This window comes from Vanacampus margaritifer, chromosome 2, assembly GCF_051991255.1.
Source record: "Vanacampus margaritifer isolate UIUO_Vmar chromosome 2, RoL_Vmar_1.0, whole genome shotgun sequence".
In the NCBI taxonomy this organism is placed as follows: Eukaryota; Metazoa; Chordata; class Actinopteri; order Syngnathiformes; family Syngnathidae; genus Vanacampus; species Vanacampus margaritifer.
The window spans coordinates 56,394,534-56,410,955 of record NC_135433.1 but is presented as its reverse complement, the minus strand read 5'-3'; the positions used below and the strand labels follow the sequence as shown (position 1 = coordinate 56,410,955).

Here is a 16,422-nt window from a genome sequence, read left to right as displayed (position 1 = left end):
CAAACTTTCCGATACAAACCCTTTGACACAAACCTTTTGAAAATAGGCTAAAGATTGAGAAAGAACGTCTCTCGCATTTTTTTGGGTCCAACTTCTGTGTATTGGCTGAGATCCGTCAAACGGATCGGATCCACTTTTTGATGGATAAATGCGCAGAGGTTATGCAAATTAGGGCGCCACGGGCGCACGCGCGTTCTTATTTAGAATGAATTCAAATTCATTAACATACGCAGAGTCGTGCGAACAAGACGGGCTAGTACACACGTGTCGTGAAGCCAAGAGTGATTTTGTGTATATGCCCAACTTGTGCACAGAGTACAAATATTCCTTCACATTTGTTAGTGAACGAGGCCCAATAATCCTATATAGTTAAATCTACAATGAAATGGTTCAAAACTAAACATTCAAGTGTTAGAATGACCAAGGCTGTCACGGTGTGGTCACGGAGCGGCGTGATGTCTGTCGGCGTGTGAGGTGGAGGACCCAAAATGCAGGGAGGCAGGAGAACCACAGCAGGAGTGCAGGCGAGACTGGCGTGCTTTATTGTACAACAAACACTAACCGAGGAACTGGTTAGCATAAAATAAACAAGGAACTGAAAAGGTACAAAATCAAAGTGACAGGCAAGACTCCGGGGGTGACCGTGACAAGCGGCATTATGGGCGATGGCGGTCAGTAAAGCCAATCCGGAGCTCCGAGCTTCAATTCCTGCCTTCCTGGCGGAATTTAGAAACGTCTTCGACCACCCAGTAAAAGGGAAGGAAGCGGGCAGCCGCTTGCTGGACCTCCAGCAAGCCGACTCCTCCGTGGCGGAATACTCCATCTCCTTCCTTTTGGCCGCCGAGAGCCGTTACGGCGAAGCGGCGCTGTGCGGGATTTTCCGGCGGGGACTCAGCCCGGATCAAGGACGAGCTGGCGGCACGGGACGAGACGTCCACTCTGGAGGAGCTCATCTGCTTGGCCATCCGTTTGGACAACAGGTTGCGGGAGCGACGGCGGGAACGGGAGGAGGAGCGACGACCGGAGGCAGCGGACACGGCTGCTCAGCCGGTGTCGGCCACGTCCGCGGGGCGTTTCTTCGACGCCTCGCCACACGACGCTTCGTGGCGACGCCTACCTGCCGGAGATGGCGTCGAGCCTATGCACCTGGGAGGAGGGCGGCTCTCTGCGACGGAGCGCACGAACCGGTGGAGAGGCCAGGCGTGAACGATATTGCGGTCGGCCCGGACACCTATCGGCCAAGTGTTGGAGGCGGCCTGAAAGACGTCGGGACGTCGCACCCGTTCCAGCCACAACCATTCCACCCCAACGCAAAATCCAGTGTGAGTACTCCCAGTCCACGGGATCATTTAACCCAAATAGCCAATTGGACACGAAAAGGCTACAATTGTCAGGAGAAATGACATGGGGTGGGGTGAAGGCAAAGATAATGGCTTTGGTGGATTCTGGGGCGGATGACTGCATTGTCAACCCGAATATTGTTAACATCTTGAAATGTTCGGTGGTTAGACTCGAGAGGACCAAGGAGATGTATGACCTCAACGGGCGCCTCTTGGGTGTGATTACACATAGAACAGAGAGTCTACAAATGCGTCTATCGGGAAACCACGTGGAGACCAGACAGTTCTTCATTATGCCGTCCCGGTCTGCTCCAGAGGTCCTGGGTCTGACTTGGCTGGCTAGGCATAACCCTGACATAAACTGGGGCATGCCCAGGTTAGAGAGATGGAGCTTGTTCTGTCACTCACATTGCCTGCAGTCAGCGGTAAATGACCACGGTGGCCCAGCCAAAGCAACGATAGAACTGATTAACCTGGAAGATGTGCCGACAGAATAACCCGACCAAGAATGGACCCCGCAGACCCAAACAGCCTGTGCCAGGCCATGGCCAGCCATGGACGCTTACTCGGCCAGCACGAGCAATACTTCCGCGAGCTGAAGGAGGCAGTGTCGACGCTAACCGCCCAGATCGGATCGCTCACCTTGAAGGTGGGGCGGAGGTCAGAATCCATGGCCGCGGAAGACTTAAGACCAGCCGGGGCGTCTCCTGTCTTCCCCGCGTCCCGATCAGCAGGCAACTTTGTTCTCCGGGAACCCAATATTCCCCATCCTCTGGCGAAATTGGTGGGTGTGACCAGTTCATTCACCAGTGTAGCCTGGTTCTCGACCAACAGCCGCACACCTTCCCGGACAATGGCGCCAAAGTCGCCTTCATTATGAGTCTGCTTTCCGGCCAGGCATTATGGGCGATGGCGGTCAGTAAAGCCAATCCGGAGCTCCGAGCTTCAATTCCTGCCTTCCTAGCGGAATTTAGAAACGTCTTCGACCACCCAGTAAAAGGGAAGGAAGCGGGCAGCCGCTTGCTGGACCTCCAGCAAGCCGACTACTCCGTGACGCTACTCACTTGACCCGACTTGTAGCGCTTCTACAGGAATCTACTCCTGATCCCTATGACTTGCTTTTTGTCCGCCCTTGAGCGTGATTTTGTGTTTGCTTTTTGTCCGCCCTCGAGCGTGATTTTGTGTTTGCTTGTTTTGGTTAAATTAAAACTATGTTATCCGCATCCCTGCCGTGGCTCTCCTACCTTCCTGCATTTGGGTCCTCCACTCACACACCGTGACAAAGGCAAAGTCTAGACCTGAATCAGATTGAGAATCTGAGGAAACATCTGAAAACTGCTGTTCACAAATGATCTCCAGCTAATCTACTTGAGCTGGAGCTGTTTTGCAAGGAAGGATGGACAACAATTTTAGTCTCTAGAGGTGCAAAACTAAAATTTCAGTCTCTAGATGTGCAAAACTGAAAGAGACATAGCCCAAAAGACTTGCATCTGTAAACACAGTAAAAATTTAAACTCAAAAGGGGTGAATATTTTCGCACGTCATACCTTTCAATTTTTTATTTGTTAAAAAAAAGTTTAAAATGGTGGGCGCGTGAATCTTGAGCGTCCGTCATTCGGCAATTGTCAACAGTCGGGACACCATTTGTTCATTGTCCATCTGTCAATATTTCAAGCAGACGGCATTGTAATCGTCAATTAGTCATTCCTCAGCTAAATAGGTATCTGTCAATGTTTCCCGTCATTCAAAGTGGGCATCCATCATTGACATACTGACGGCCCTTCTGTTAATATTGACGGAATGACTACTTTTTTTTTAAACCAAATTTAATGTCACCCCCGACTCTATGCTCTAGGGATTACTGACACCTAGGGGTAGAAACAGAGCACTGCGCATATCGAACGGTGCTCAACTCAAGTCCTGTCCAAGTCCATTAAATTTGAAGTCCTTTATGTGGCAAAAGTCTAAACTTTCAAAGGGAGGGCTACGACTTTCGCCAGGCACTGTATTTTAACAGGTCTGATCGGTAGCTGCAAGCACAAACTTATTTTGTATTTACAATAGACTAAAAATGCCGCTTACTCTCCATAGTGAGTAGTGAAGCCAAAGGCAACCAAAATTTCGTTGCCACTTGTTAAGGGAAAATAAACTACTGCAAAATGAAAACTAACTGGCAGTCACGATTCACAGTACAATATATTCTGAATAATAGATGCAAACAGTAAAGCTTGTTCTTTGAGAGGCTCTCATTACGCCATAGGGTTCCAGGCGTAAAATGCACCGATAACAGTGTTCTCAGACAAAGAAAAAACAAAAAATAGAAGTTTTCAGGAACATGGTATGCAGCGTTAAGATGGCTGCCCTTTGGCTTCAGCCACCAGGGTCCATTCATATATAAGTCTGTGGCTGAAGCGACTACTGACTGCTTCCTGTGATGCAGGTCATCTGCCACCTAAATATGACCTAATAAAAAAAAAAGTTAATTACTTTTTTTGTGGATGCATAGGCTGTGGCGTATACTAACACAAAATGTAAATATAATAATAATAATAAATTATAAAACGTTTTATTTTACACTCCTGGTAAACCGCAATCTAGTCCTAGATGGACTGCGATCAACTAGTTGGGCACTCCTGCTCTTTAGCCAACCAAAGTACAAATAGAAGAAAGCAAAGAGCTAGAGAGAAAACAATTAACAATTAGAGCATTATGTAAGAGCTGAATGCATTAAAGCTGTAGCAAGTGATTCTGTTTTGTTTCATAGAGGAAGTCAACCCAAAAAATGTTCTTTACGACATGTTATACGTGCCCCCACTAGTCTAAACACAACATTATGAACATTATTGCATTTATGGAGTATAAATTAAGCAGCAAAATCCATGTTTTTGTCCATCTCAGGGGGTAGCCATTTTGCCACTTGCATAATTACGTAATAACGACCAATCACGGCTCATCTTCAAAAAACAGGTGATCCGTGATCGGTCGTCACTTGAGCCAGTGATGTAATTTTAAGTCGACAACAAGTGGCAAAATAGCCACCCCCTGAAATGGATGAAAACTCATATTCTACCAGCACAATATTAATCAGAATACTGTGGTTAGACTAGTGAGGCTGCATAGAACATTATTGTTGAGAAAATTGTGTGGTTGACTTCCCCTTTCATACTGTTGTACTCGTAGTACGATATTGACTACGCATCTACTTAGCAATAATGGGTATTAGGGTAGGTTCACACTGCAGCCAAATGCGACACAAATTGGATTTTTTTTTTTTGCCCATATGTAACCTGTATTTTATTTGTTTTTATGACATTCTGAATGGCTCAATTCCGATTTTGTTCAAATCGGACCTGGGTCACGTTCATATGTGGTCCTAGATCAGATATGTATCAGAATCTTTACAATGCACCCTCCATCTAAATGGCCAAGGCGCATGTATCCAACCTTCCTTAATCAAAAGCCGAATATGGGCTCCACCTGGGCGGCGGAGAAGAGACAACTGCACTGTCAATCGTTGGTCAAACTGCAAAGTTGTTTCAAGTAACAGTGTTGACTTTATATTTCACTTGAATTCATTCAGCCATGCATGGTTCATTTATAGATAGTATTCACATGACGTCATCGAACTATGCCTATTAGGGGTGTGCCCAAAAATAGATTCTCATATGAATCGCGATTCTCATTTACTGATTCAGAATCGATTTTAAATGTCCCAAAATCGATTTTATTTAAACTGAAAATTAAAAACTGTCTTCCCTTTGTTTGTGTGTGCCTTTATTGGGAGCGCTGTTCATGTTGTACCCGATTTGGCCACTTAGGGGCAGTGTGGTTTCGAGCGGTCTGATACACTGTTACGTTGTAGCCACATTAGAGAGTAGAAGGGAATAGTCCCGATCAAGTTATTGTAATAAAACTTTTTGTTTTTTCAGCGTGGAGCCGTTCTTTTGAGTGATAAAAGTGCCGTGAGAAGAGCACGAATTAGCATTAGTGAGTCAGACTGGATGGAGTAGATCATTACGATTCCTTGAACATCTATAAATTGAAGCAAAAATCATTGTCAACCAAATCATTTTGAAGCAAAAATCGCTCCCAATCGAAAATCGATTCCGAATCGAATCGCACACCCAAAAATCGGAATCGAATCGTGAGACATTCAAAGATTCCCACCCCTAATGCCTATAGACCCGACAACTCACATTGTGTGCCGTTCATGGGTGCAGGGAATGTCAAATGTGAACGGACAAAGAAACTGCATGTCCAGAGAAGAAACACATGAATTGTGAGGATAAATCATAAAGATTTCCAACTTATAAACTCTATCAAAGTCTGTTCTGACCATTTTGATTAAGGTAAGTATTATTGTAAGATTGTTAAAATGCATTTTACAGTAATGTGATCGTGATATATGTGACTCACTCTGGCTAAAAATAGATTGAGTGCTTAAAAGTTTCAATTATGAGATTTGTCCAAATACCCTCCGTAAGGTCTTAATTTTCCTTTCCCAGCAGCCCAAAAGTTGAAATTGTATGATATCATAATGTATGAACATAAGTAATGGGTCAACAATGTTGTTGTAGTAAACATGCTAGTGCTTGTAGCTAGCGTGTTTAAGTCTTTAGTTGTGTTTGTGTGTGTGTGTTTTACCTGTGCTACGCTTTGTTCAGATAACGAACTTTCATCAACCTATAAAAATGGGGGGGAAGGCAAACATTGTGACTGACGGAATAAAAACGTGCACACAGAAAATGTTGAGCAAAGAAAAGCAAACAGAAAGCTTTAAAATCTGACAAATTAGATATATTTATTGGGCTTTGATTAGCTGTGAGCAGTAAAATATATTTCCACTCAGGTCTGCATCCTAGACCACTACATACTCACTATATAAAAATACCAAAAAACGAATTCATAACTGATTTATTTATTAATTTTATGAAGTCCTTAAAATACAAATTGAATCGATTAAATACCTTATAACTACAGCTACGTTGTGTATATAATGACCAAACTGCAGAATACCTGGTGTCTATTTGTTTTACCAAACACACATTTATAAGCGAGGCTACAAACAGTATTTGCAATGGAATGTGCAACTGCCTCCTGTTAGAAGTATCCATTTATCTCGTTATTTATTTTTTTCTTTCTATCAATTACAGTATTAGTACAGTTACTTTTCCTACATCAGTGGAATTGGAAAAATATGGATTCATAGCTCTAAAAATGAATTTATACGCTTAAGATGGAGCAAGTAGACATTCTTTAACAGAGTCCAAGCAAGTCATAAATACAGTACTGTGTTATACATCATCTCAAGCTGAATCAACACACAGTTCATCTTGGAGAAGCTCTAGATATATTGTTCCCCCAATGTAATTCACAGACCCAATACAGTATGAAGAAAGTACACTCATGTTAGTCATGGCACTCTATGACCATGCATCCATCCTCTCTCTCCACTGGACTATCTTTCTCACCCTTGTTTTCTCTTTCTACAGCAGCTGGCTCTTGTCTGTTTGTGCCTTGAGGTTACCAGTGATGTGATCAAATAGGACAAAACCATAGGCAGGCTCTGACACAAGCTGGTGCCAACCAGAGACGACAGGGGGAAGATAAGTTATAGCGTATAGGAGAGAGACAATGAGCAAAGCTGGAGAATAGTTCAGAGGCCAATTATGAGGGTGGTATTTTCAGAGCAAAAACTTACCCTATAATTGACCTTTTGGAGGACTTGTTGTGCGTCACTCTCCAGGATCACTCTATCAAAAGAATAACATTAAAGTACATTTGTTAAATCATTCAAAACAAACCAATATGTATCCTACAATTTGAATCAACTACTGCTTTTCGCTGCAGGATTTGAAATACACAATTTTTTGTGAACTCATATTTGGACAATACGCGAGTTATGTATATTTTGATTAAAGCAGCTATTTACATAGTTTACAGATTGAAATGTTGATAGTTCATGACAGGAAGTAAGACATTAACAGTTTAATTGCACTTAAAGGGGATGCATCACAATATTTTAAGTCCTTCCACAGTTAACTATAGGCATATAATGATTAAATCTGACCTTTGACACCATGGCGTTGTAATTTTTTTATGTAATATTAGGTATTTTGCTCCAACGCAGAAGTAAAAACGCCCGGTTCAGTATAACCCCGCCTCTCCCCGTGTGGCTCTCATCCTAATGTTGCATTCACACCAAAACCGGGGGGAGGCATTTTGGCGGCGTGTTTGCATTGAAGTCAATTTACTTCGCGCGGACCGGAACGAAAGTGCGTCAGGCAGCGCGGAGAACGCGTTTGGAGCGCTGGGACACAGTGCGGCGCAGCAAAATCCGCACACTCGCATGGTCGCCAAAGTTGAAAAATTTGAACTTTATCGCATTTTGCCTGACGGTAGCCAATCGGCTTCGGGTACCGGCTACGTCACACACAGTCAGTCAGTCCTGTCTGTTGTCACCCCGAGCGCAACAACACGGCCAACCAGGACCGAATGGTGAGCAAGGAACTAGCATACATGTGCTGTTAAGTGTATTTACTTGCTGTTGAACTGTACCGAGGTAGCAGCAGTGTTTATCATCCATGCCAAAGTTATTTAGCGCCGGCCGCCCGATTGCCACTAAAAAAGTAGAAGTGCTATTACGTACCTCAAAAACCTCTCGCTGCTGTTAGACATTATTAACATTTTAATTCCTTATTTCATATATTAACCATGTTGAAATGTTTTATAGATGTGTAAAGTAGGTGAAATAGTGTTGAACTCAGTATAATTTGACCTTAACCTAAACTGGTACACTTTGTTTGGTCTAAAATTCCTTCTCTTTTCTTTGCGCACACACATTCTGTTCGTGAGAACAGAATCTGCTTCGAACACACACACCCACACACACACACACACACCACCGACTCTGTTCGTATCATCACTCACGGCCACTCTAAATCTGCTTCAATTGTTTGTGAGATATTGTTTTGGGAAAAAGTACCCTGAGAGTATATTTTGTCTACAAATGAACACAACTGCAAATCTGTTTTTCTTCTGTTCATGAGAGGAGGAGTAAAGGCGTTTTACTTTCAAGGCTCGAGGCTTTAAGAAGCCTCTTCCCCAAGGGAGGGGGCACATGGGCACTCTGAAATTCCACCTCATACGTGATGTTCAGTATTGCGTGACCGGAGAATTCTCTGTTTAATAAATCATCCTTGCAAGGTGTTTTTTCTTACAAGAAATCTGTCTTCAAATTTTTGGAACACGCAAAAGAGGACATTATAATTTTCACTGCTGGACAAAATAGTGCCCCAGCTGTATAGTCCCAAGAAAGAAGTAGAAGTAGTAGTTCGGTGCTTTCTTTTTATTAACTCGCTAAAGTGCTCTACAGTAGTTGTTCACCAAGGGACACGCCTCCTCCTCTCCGGTGTGCGCGAATGCATGAATGAGCGGAAATCGTTCCAAAAAACGCGAATGAAGGAAGCGTTCCAGATCGCTGTTTCGGTTTTGGTGTGAATGTAGCAAACGTCGGCTGCTGCGCGCACCGCCCACGAAACTCTGGAGCGCTGCGTTCGAGCATTCCTCTGCCTGGCCACGCAAGACTGGCCAGCCCTTACAGTACAAACGCGTCTTCTTTAAATGTGGAAATTGGATGGATGTTTAATTCTTCAATAAACGTTTGAAACAAAACAGCTCCTCTGTCGCAAGGAATCGTAGTGGAGGAGAGGGGGGAAAAATCCCTGAGTGGGACGCGAACCCGGGACCTTTTGCTTACAGGGTGAGCACGCTAATCACTTCACCATTCATTCAGTTAACAGTGCATATATTTTACTTGTAGTTTACACAAGTGTCAGCTTTAGTACCCTTTCTGGGATTTTAAGACGGCCAATTGTCATTGCACTTTGGCATTGCAAATATGAAGGATAATTGTTTGCTTCAAATTCATTTGGTCAGAAAGTTTACTGATAAAGGTTACTTTTATCACTATCTTGCAAGCATGGAGGTGTTAGAGAAAGTGGGCGTGTGTTTAGTCCGCATAGGCGGTACAGGGTGGGTCCGCACTAGTGTTAATTTTATCTGCCTTTTTTAAATTTACTCTCAGTTTTAGTCCAGTTTCAATCACACTTGTTAGTTTTTATCATAGTTAGTCAACCTCATCCCATTTTTACTTAGTCCATTTTTAGTTGACTATGAATCATTTAAAGCATTTTAATCTTTATTTTAGTCCAAGAAAACATAATTTTATTTGTCTAGTTTTAGTCAACAAAAACTGTCAACGTTTTAGTCTAGTTTTAGGCAGGACAATCACTTAACCCCTGTATTTTTTTTTTATTATGTTGACCATTTAAAAACTATTTCACGTAAAATTTTCTCTCATCTTTTTTGATGAAAAACAACCTGACACACAATTACAGTATATCCACAAGTGGCTACTATGGCTCCATGCTAGGAGCTAGTAAGTTAGCCGGCATTAGTTAGCGGTCAGATTAACATTAATGTTATGTTGTATAGCCATTGGATTAATGTTACGTTATAACTATAATTTACTTTTTTTTTTTAACCTTTCACAGTGAATCCACCTCCTGTCTGTCCCATGTGTTTGTGCATGTTGCACTCGCTACCTGCAGTTTTGAAGGGGGTGTGTCAGTGTGTCACTGTGTCACATGAAGTGTGGCAGTGACAGATTAGCAGAGAGAAGATTTTACAAAAATCATATAATTTTCGTCTCGTCTTTGTTCATGAACTAAAATGTCCATAGATTTTAGTCCAGTTTTTATTAATTAAGTACATTTTCATCTTGCCTTCATAAGTCGACCAAAATGCATGCTGATTTAGTCCTAGTTATTGTTTATTAATGAGGGTTTTAGTCTAGTCTAGTCTAAATTTGGTGAAAAATGTGTGTTGATAAAATTATTTTTGTTTAGTTTTCATTCATGAAATTAACACTAGTTCGCATCTGATGACGTCATAAGAGTGAGCACCCGCTCGTTTTCTTGGGTTGGGATGGGCTGTTGTTTGGAGAGCAGAATGACCTATAATTTCTCATAGAAGGGCGAATGGAGGAAAACACCACTGATGTTGGTGATGTTTTTGACGAGGAATTAGGAATTAATTTTAACATGGCTAAAAGATCCAAAAAGTAGATTTTTCATGTTACTGTCCCTATAAAAATCTGCTATCAGTTTACAATTGCACAAAATAATCTGTTCTCATTTTCCATTCATAAAGGCTAACTCAATAAATACCATTTGGGTGTGGATGTGGATAATTTAAAAAGTTTCATACTGATTTCATGGAAGGCCTATTTAAGAATAAGTTGTAGCTTTCTGATATACAGTATGTACCAATTTAGTTGCCTCTGTGTGATAAGGGGATAGTCATCGTGTCAATTTTACCGCCAATTACATATTTTGGCATGAACAACATTGACGCCTGACAGGTGAGGAAGTTCATGGCTCCACACAGCAACCTAACAGCAGTGCCCCAAACGTGTGGAAATATTTTTTTTTTACTAGAATTTAGTCCAGTAGCACGGTCACATGCAAAATATGTAAGTCTCACCTTAAAGATAATTAAATCACAGTTACTCTGCAAGCCCATTTGAAAAGACACCCGATAACACTTGCTGACGTACAACCTCACGTCACAGAGAGTGACACGGTTGGGGATTTCCACTCCTGTCCCATCCCATTCCCACATAAAAAGTCCATCGGGAAAAAAAAATCCTGTTCTGTCTCGCTTCATGTGAAAGCAACTCTTGTGATGTCCCTTCAAGCGCCATTGCCTTGTGTATCGTGTACAGTAGTCCTTTGGGCTAACGTTAGTGTGTATGCTTATGTAAAGAAAAATACAAATGGCTGCACATCTATATTAGTTTTTTTTTCTTCTACTGGATAATCTCGCTCCCGTGATCTTTATATCCTGTACTGTACCAATCCTGTGATTAAAGGTAAAGTTGACTCCCATCCCGCGGGAATCTTATGTGAACCAGCTGTCAATTAGTGCATTTGCCCAACAGCCTCCAATAACACAGAAAATACTACAAAAAAATTAATAAAAAAAACTAAGATGAGTGTCAGGAAAACAAAGAGGGTATGAATAAACCGACAAACTAAGGAATAATAAACTAGGAACCTACATTAGATAATAATAATAATACATTAGTTGTGGTGAGTCAGATAATCATTCAAGTTTTTAACCAGTGTTGTGGAGGGGGAGGGTATTCTCCTGGATATCAAGATTCTTACCCCCCGTCAATGATTTCATCAACAATAAGAAAGGCTCCTTCCATGTTTTCAAGGAAACACCTACGCTCCACATTTTTTCTGCAGAAAAAGTACAACAAATTCATTCATTCAAATTCATGTCCATTCAATTAAACATTTAAGTGTATAATTTGGATACAATTTCAAAATTCCACCAGATTAAACCATTTTAATATTTTAGGCCAGTTTACAGCTTGTGACGCAACTACTCGCTTATGAGAGCTAATTATTTTTTCATAATCATAAACAAATACACGAGACACTGCACAATCATACACCTATGATTGATTATTAGGGACGTAACGATACCCACGGTGTAGGGGTAGAGTTCGCCAGTCGGCGAGCTGGCGAACTCAGTAACAAGGTTAGCTTTAATTAGGTACGCTGGCGTGACGACCGGGGCCTTTCCCCGCTGAGCCTGGGGTTCAGGGGTGCCACCCGTCTCCCGGTGCTCCCATCTCCCCTTCTGCCCCACCACGCAGCTGGAGGTGGGGTGGACGCGGGTGCCCTCGCCGCTCCGCTGTCCGGCCCCTCTCCGGCACGATGCCTGGGTACAGAGGGTTTGGGGGTCGGGTTTTGGGGGGTTGGCGGGGGGTGGCAGCTTGGTGGGGGGGGGGGATGTACGAGTGGCTGGGGGGGTGTCTGGGGGTATATTGTGGCAGTTTTAATATCACAATATCACGATATTGCCGTTATCTTTACATCCCTAATGATTATGTAATGCCACATAGACCATCAGAGACACTTACATACAGTGTAATATTTAGTATAATATCATTTAATATGTGGATTAATTACCTCAAGATTTGACTGAGGCAGTCAAATAGGCAGTTGAGTACAGACATCAGCATCAACTAGAAAAAAGAAAAATAAAGATCACTTTAGTTTATAGATTTAAATGGTGACACACGGACACCCCTTGTGACATAGACGTCATTACATCGTTACGCTCTACCATCAATAAAACACATTATACAGTATTAATGTCACTCACCACACTAATAAAGCAGTCAGATTCCTCTTTGCTTCAAAATAATGATTTTATGCTACATCTGAATGTCATCATGTTTGTGTATCTCTGCTTGTTTAATTGTGGTTGGTTGCGCGCCAGACGCCGCACACACAAGTACTTCCTGTACTCAAAAGACCACGATTCCTTGCGGATAGAGCATGCGCAGAACACTAACCAATGTCCGTTAAAAGATGTAACCCAATTGCATTCATATGACCACATTTACAGGTTTAAAGGCAATGCCCAGGAGTCTTATTCAGGTTTTTAAAACCCAAAATATTTTTGCGCGTGTTTACATGGCCTTTTAAACTGTCAAAAGTTAAGCGAGGTTTGAGTTCCTGGAGTCGTGAACACAAAGCTTCCTTAACTCATTCACTCCCAGCCATTTTCACTGAAGCAACCTCCTTCGCTCCCGGCTGTTTTACTGGATTTGTCTGATTTCGCAAGTCCCACAGAATATTGTGTATTAATGTGATTGCTATAAAAAAACATGGAACCTACCAAAAAAAAAAAAGATTAGTCTCTTCTTTCATCGGGGGAAAAAGAATATTTGTATCTGTTTCCATTTTGCCACTATTAGCATTAGAATATAGCTAAGTGATATAGTATAGTTTCATCATTATTCACATTCCTGTTGAAAACACTTGCAAAAAGGGCTTGTTACAACATGGCCCTGGCTGATCTATTATACTCTGCTCCTACCTGCTGGCCGTTTTTTGTAATAACTACCATTCCTTTAAGCCACCTCTTCATGTCAGAAGCTGCATCAAAGCCTTCTGTATGCTCTTGCATTTAAAAAACAACATTAAAAAACGTATAAAGATGTTTTGGGAGTAAAGGACAAAGTATAAAAAAACGTATTGTATGGGGTAATTGTAGTCAATTCTGTGTATGAGCACCACACAGTCCCTTGGAAAGTTTGTGAGAAACTAGTGTCTACCTAGAATTAACTGTACCCTGAAGGGCAAAAAAAGAAAATAAATTAGACAACATTGAGTATGTGGTCCCACCAAAGCTATCACCGATTTGCTGTCATGAAAATTGCCTGGTTGAGTGCCAATAAATACACATGACTCAAGCTACCCAATGCATTTGTAGACCTGATGAAAATTTGAGGAATCTGGCCTTGATCTCTGACCTGGCCTCCCTTGGTGAAGTGCAGAAGGTTGGTAAATGGTACTTGAATTATATAGCGCTTTTCCACCAAACAGGGCCCTCAAAGCGCTTTACAGTTTGACTACACATTCGCCTACTACTGAACAAGGTTATTTTAGTTAACGAAAACTAACGAGCTAAGCTAAAAGTCATAAAACTATTTTGTTAACGAACGAATACTGAAATCGTGTTAATTTTATCCGCCATTGTAAAATTTAGTCTCAGTTTTAGTCCAATTTCAATCCCGCTTGTTAGTTTTTATCATAGTTAGTCATAGTTGGTCAACCTCATCCCATTTTTATTTAGTCAATTTTTTGTTGACTATATAATTTTTAGTTGACTAATTTTAATCGTCTAGTTTAAGTCAACAAAACTGTCAATGTTTTAGTCTACTTTTAGTCAGGACAATAATTTAACCCCTGTATTTTATTTTTTTTTGTCAGCAGATTATGTTGAACACTTCGGATCGAAAATTATTTCACATCAAATTGTCTCTCATCTTTTTGATGGAAAACAACACACAATTACAATGGAGTGAACATTGCTGTGGACGCAATGGGCAGAATGCAAGCCAATCTACTCTTCTGGAGGGCTCAACAGGTGTGAAAGCTGATCCAAGGTCAGTGAAGACGCTACCGGTGAACGAGCATGCGCTCGCCCTGGCTGCTTGCCTGGTTGGGTGGGCCTGTTGGTGGCGTCCAGAAACCGATTTACCAATTCCAAATGATTGGTACTGGCTGTAACTTACACACAGACATTACTCAAGATGAACCGAGCGAGGAGTGTGCAGACTTAAGTCTGGGATTGATAACAATATGAATCAATGACTATCATAATCAATGTATATGATGCATATAGTAAGAATCGATGGGGACAGGTTACTAATAAGCCATGGCTTCCACCCGTCAGCCCTTCTTTCGGATATCAATGTTGCAAATTATATTATGTGATCGATGTAACCTGTAATAGTGTGTCCGAAAGGAAAAAAATATTAAAACAAAACAAACAAAACAATATATCAACAAGTGTCTATTATGGCTCCATGCTATGAGCTAGTTGGCCTGCATTAGTTAGCGCTAAGATTAACATTATTATTGGAACGTTATAGCCGTTGAATTAATGTTACGTTAACTTGTAACTATAATTTACTCTTTTTTTTGTACCTTTCACCGTGAATCCACCTCCTTTCTGTCCCATGTGTTTGTGCATGGTGCACTTGCTAGCTGCACATTTAAAAGGGGGGTTACTGTATGTGACATGATTAGCAGAGACAAGATTTTACAAAATCAAAATTTTTTGTCTTGTTTTTCTTAATGATCTAAAATGTCCATATATTTTAGTCCAGTTTTTATTAAGTGACGTACATTTTCATCTCGTCTTCATTAGTTGATGAAAATGCATACTGATTTAGTCCCAATTATTGTTTATTATTGAGGGTTTTAGCATAGTCTAGTCTGTTTTAGTCTGGTAGAAAATGTGTTGACGAAATTATTTTTGTTTACTTTTCGTTGACAAAATTAACACTATACTGAAACTAACTAAAACTAAACTAAAACTAAGCATTAAAAAAAACTAAAACTAATAAATCTAACATAACCACCCTGAAAACTAATTAAAACTAACTAAATTAAAAAATAAAAAAAAACCTCTAAAGACGAAATAAAAACTAACTAAAATGAAAAGCACCAGGAGGTAGGCGCAACTGGGTATCTTGTATCAGTATCTTGCCCAAGGATACTTCAACATGGTCACGGTAGTCTGAGATTAAATCTACAACCTCAGGGTTGTGAGATGACCACTCTGTCTATCACTGAGCCACTCCGCCTCTTGGTAGTAAAATTATATTTAAAGTTTGACCTACTGAGACCCGGCAAGAGACCCATGCAAACACTGGATTCTGAATCTCCAGTAGGAATTTAGAGATTGTGTTACAACAACAACAGTTCACTTGAATTGTGCTAAAAAAATATATATGACAGTTGTTGGCATTGGCATGCTCCTCCTTAGAACTGTATTATCTGGGTATTTTCTGGAGGCAGATTTTGGTGAAACAGATGAATACATCCTACCTCATTCTCTTGACAACTTCCAACCACATAGAGGAAAAGGTCTATGCTGCTCTTATAGACGATTGTCATTCCCTCCAGGAAAGCTATTTCATCTAGGGAGCGAGTGAGAGTGAGAGTGAAAAAGAGAGAGTCAAAACTCAAATCACTGCATAAAATGTATACAGCAACATTATATTGTATTAAAACAAGTCATAAAATAAATAATTAGATGTAAGGTCAGCCCATTTAATGAGTGGGGGTGAGTCAACAATAGTAAATAATATGTTAACATACAACTCGAGAATATCCAATTATTGTGTTAGTCTAAGTAAAAAACAATTACGGGGGAAAAGCAATAAAGTTACATCAAGAGATGCACATTTTGTAAGCGTGAATTCATGGTGCAGCAATGGGGTATATGCCATGGAGGAGGTGGGACTTTCGACTTCCGGGTTTCACACAGACATCAGCTTTGTTTCCGGTTCCCGTTTGCGACATTTGGGCCGCGTCCCAGTACTTGCGCTTCTGCCTTTGTGCTCCTCGGTTGCACGTTCCCGTCGACGAGTATGTAGTGTGTCTGTCTCAGTTATATGAAGCATTTCAGAGAGCTGAGACGC

The 16,422-nt window shown here is 41.3% G+C and overlaps 1 protein-coding gene across 1 annotated transcript in view; it reads right to left on the bottom strand.

Moving 5' to 3' along the window:
- The window catches only part of copz2 (COPI coat complex subunit zeta 2), a 47,855-nt gene that overhangs the window by 3,100 nt on the left and 28,333 nt on the right, over positions 1-16,422 (bottom strand). The window contains exons 4-8 of the mRNA XM_077555719.1: positions 15,827-15,918; positions 12,389-12,444; positions 11,573-11,650; positions 7,042-7,093; positions 5,985-6,023 (exon numbers count right to left, since the gene is read on the bottom strand). Of these exons, the coding sequence (XP_077411845.1) occupies positions 5,985-6,023; positions 7,042-7,093; positions 11,573-11,650; positions 12,389-12,444; positions 15,827-15,918 (317 nt within the window). The remainder of the gene's footprint in view (positions 1-5,984; positions 6,024-7,041; positions 7,094-11,572; positions 11,651-12,388; positions 12,445-15,826; positions 15,919-16,422) is intronic.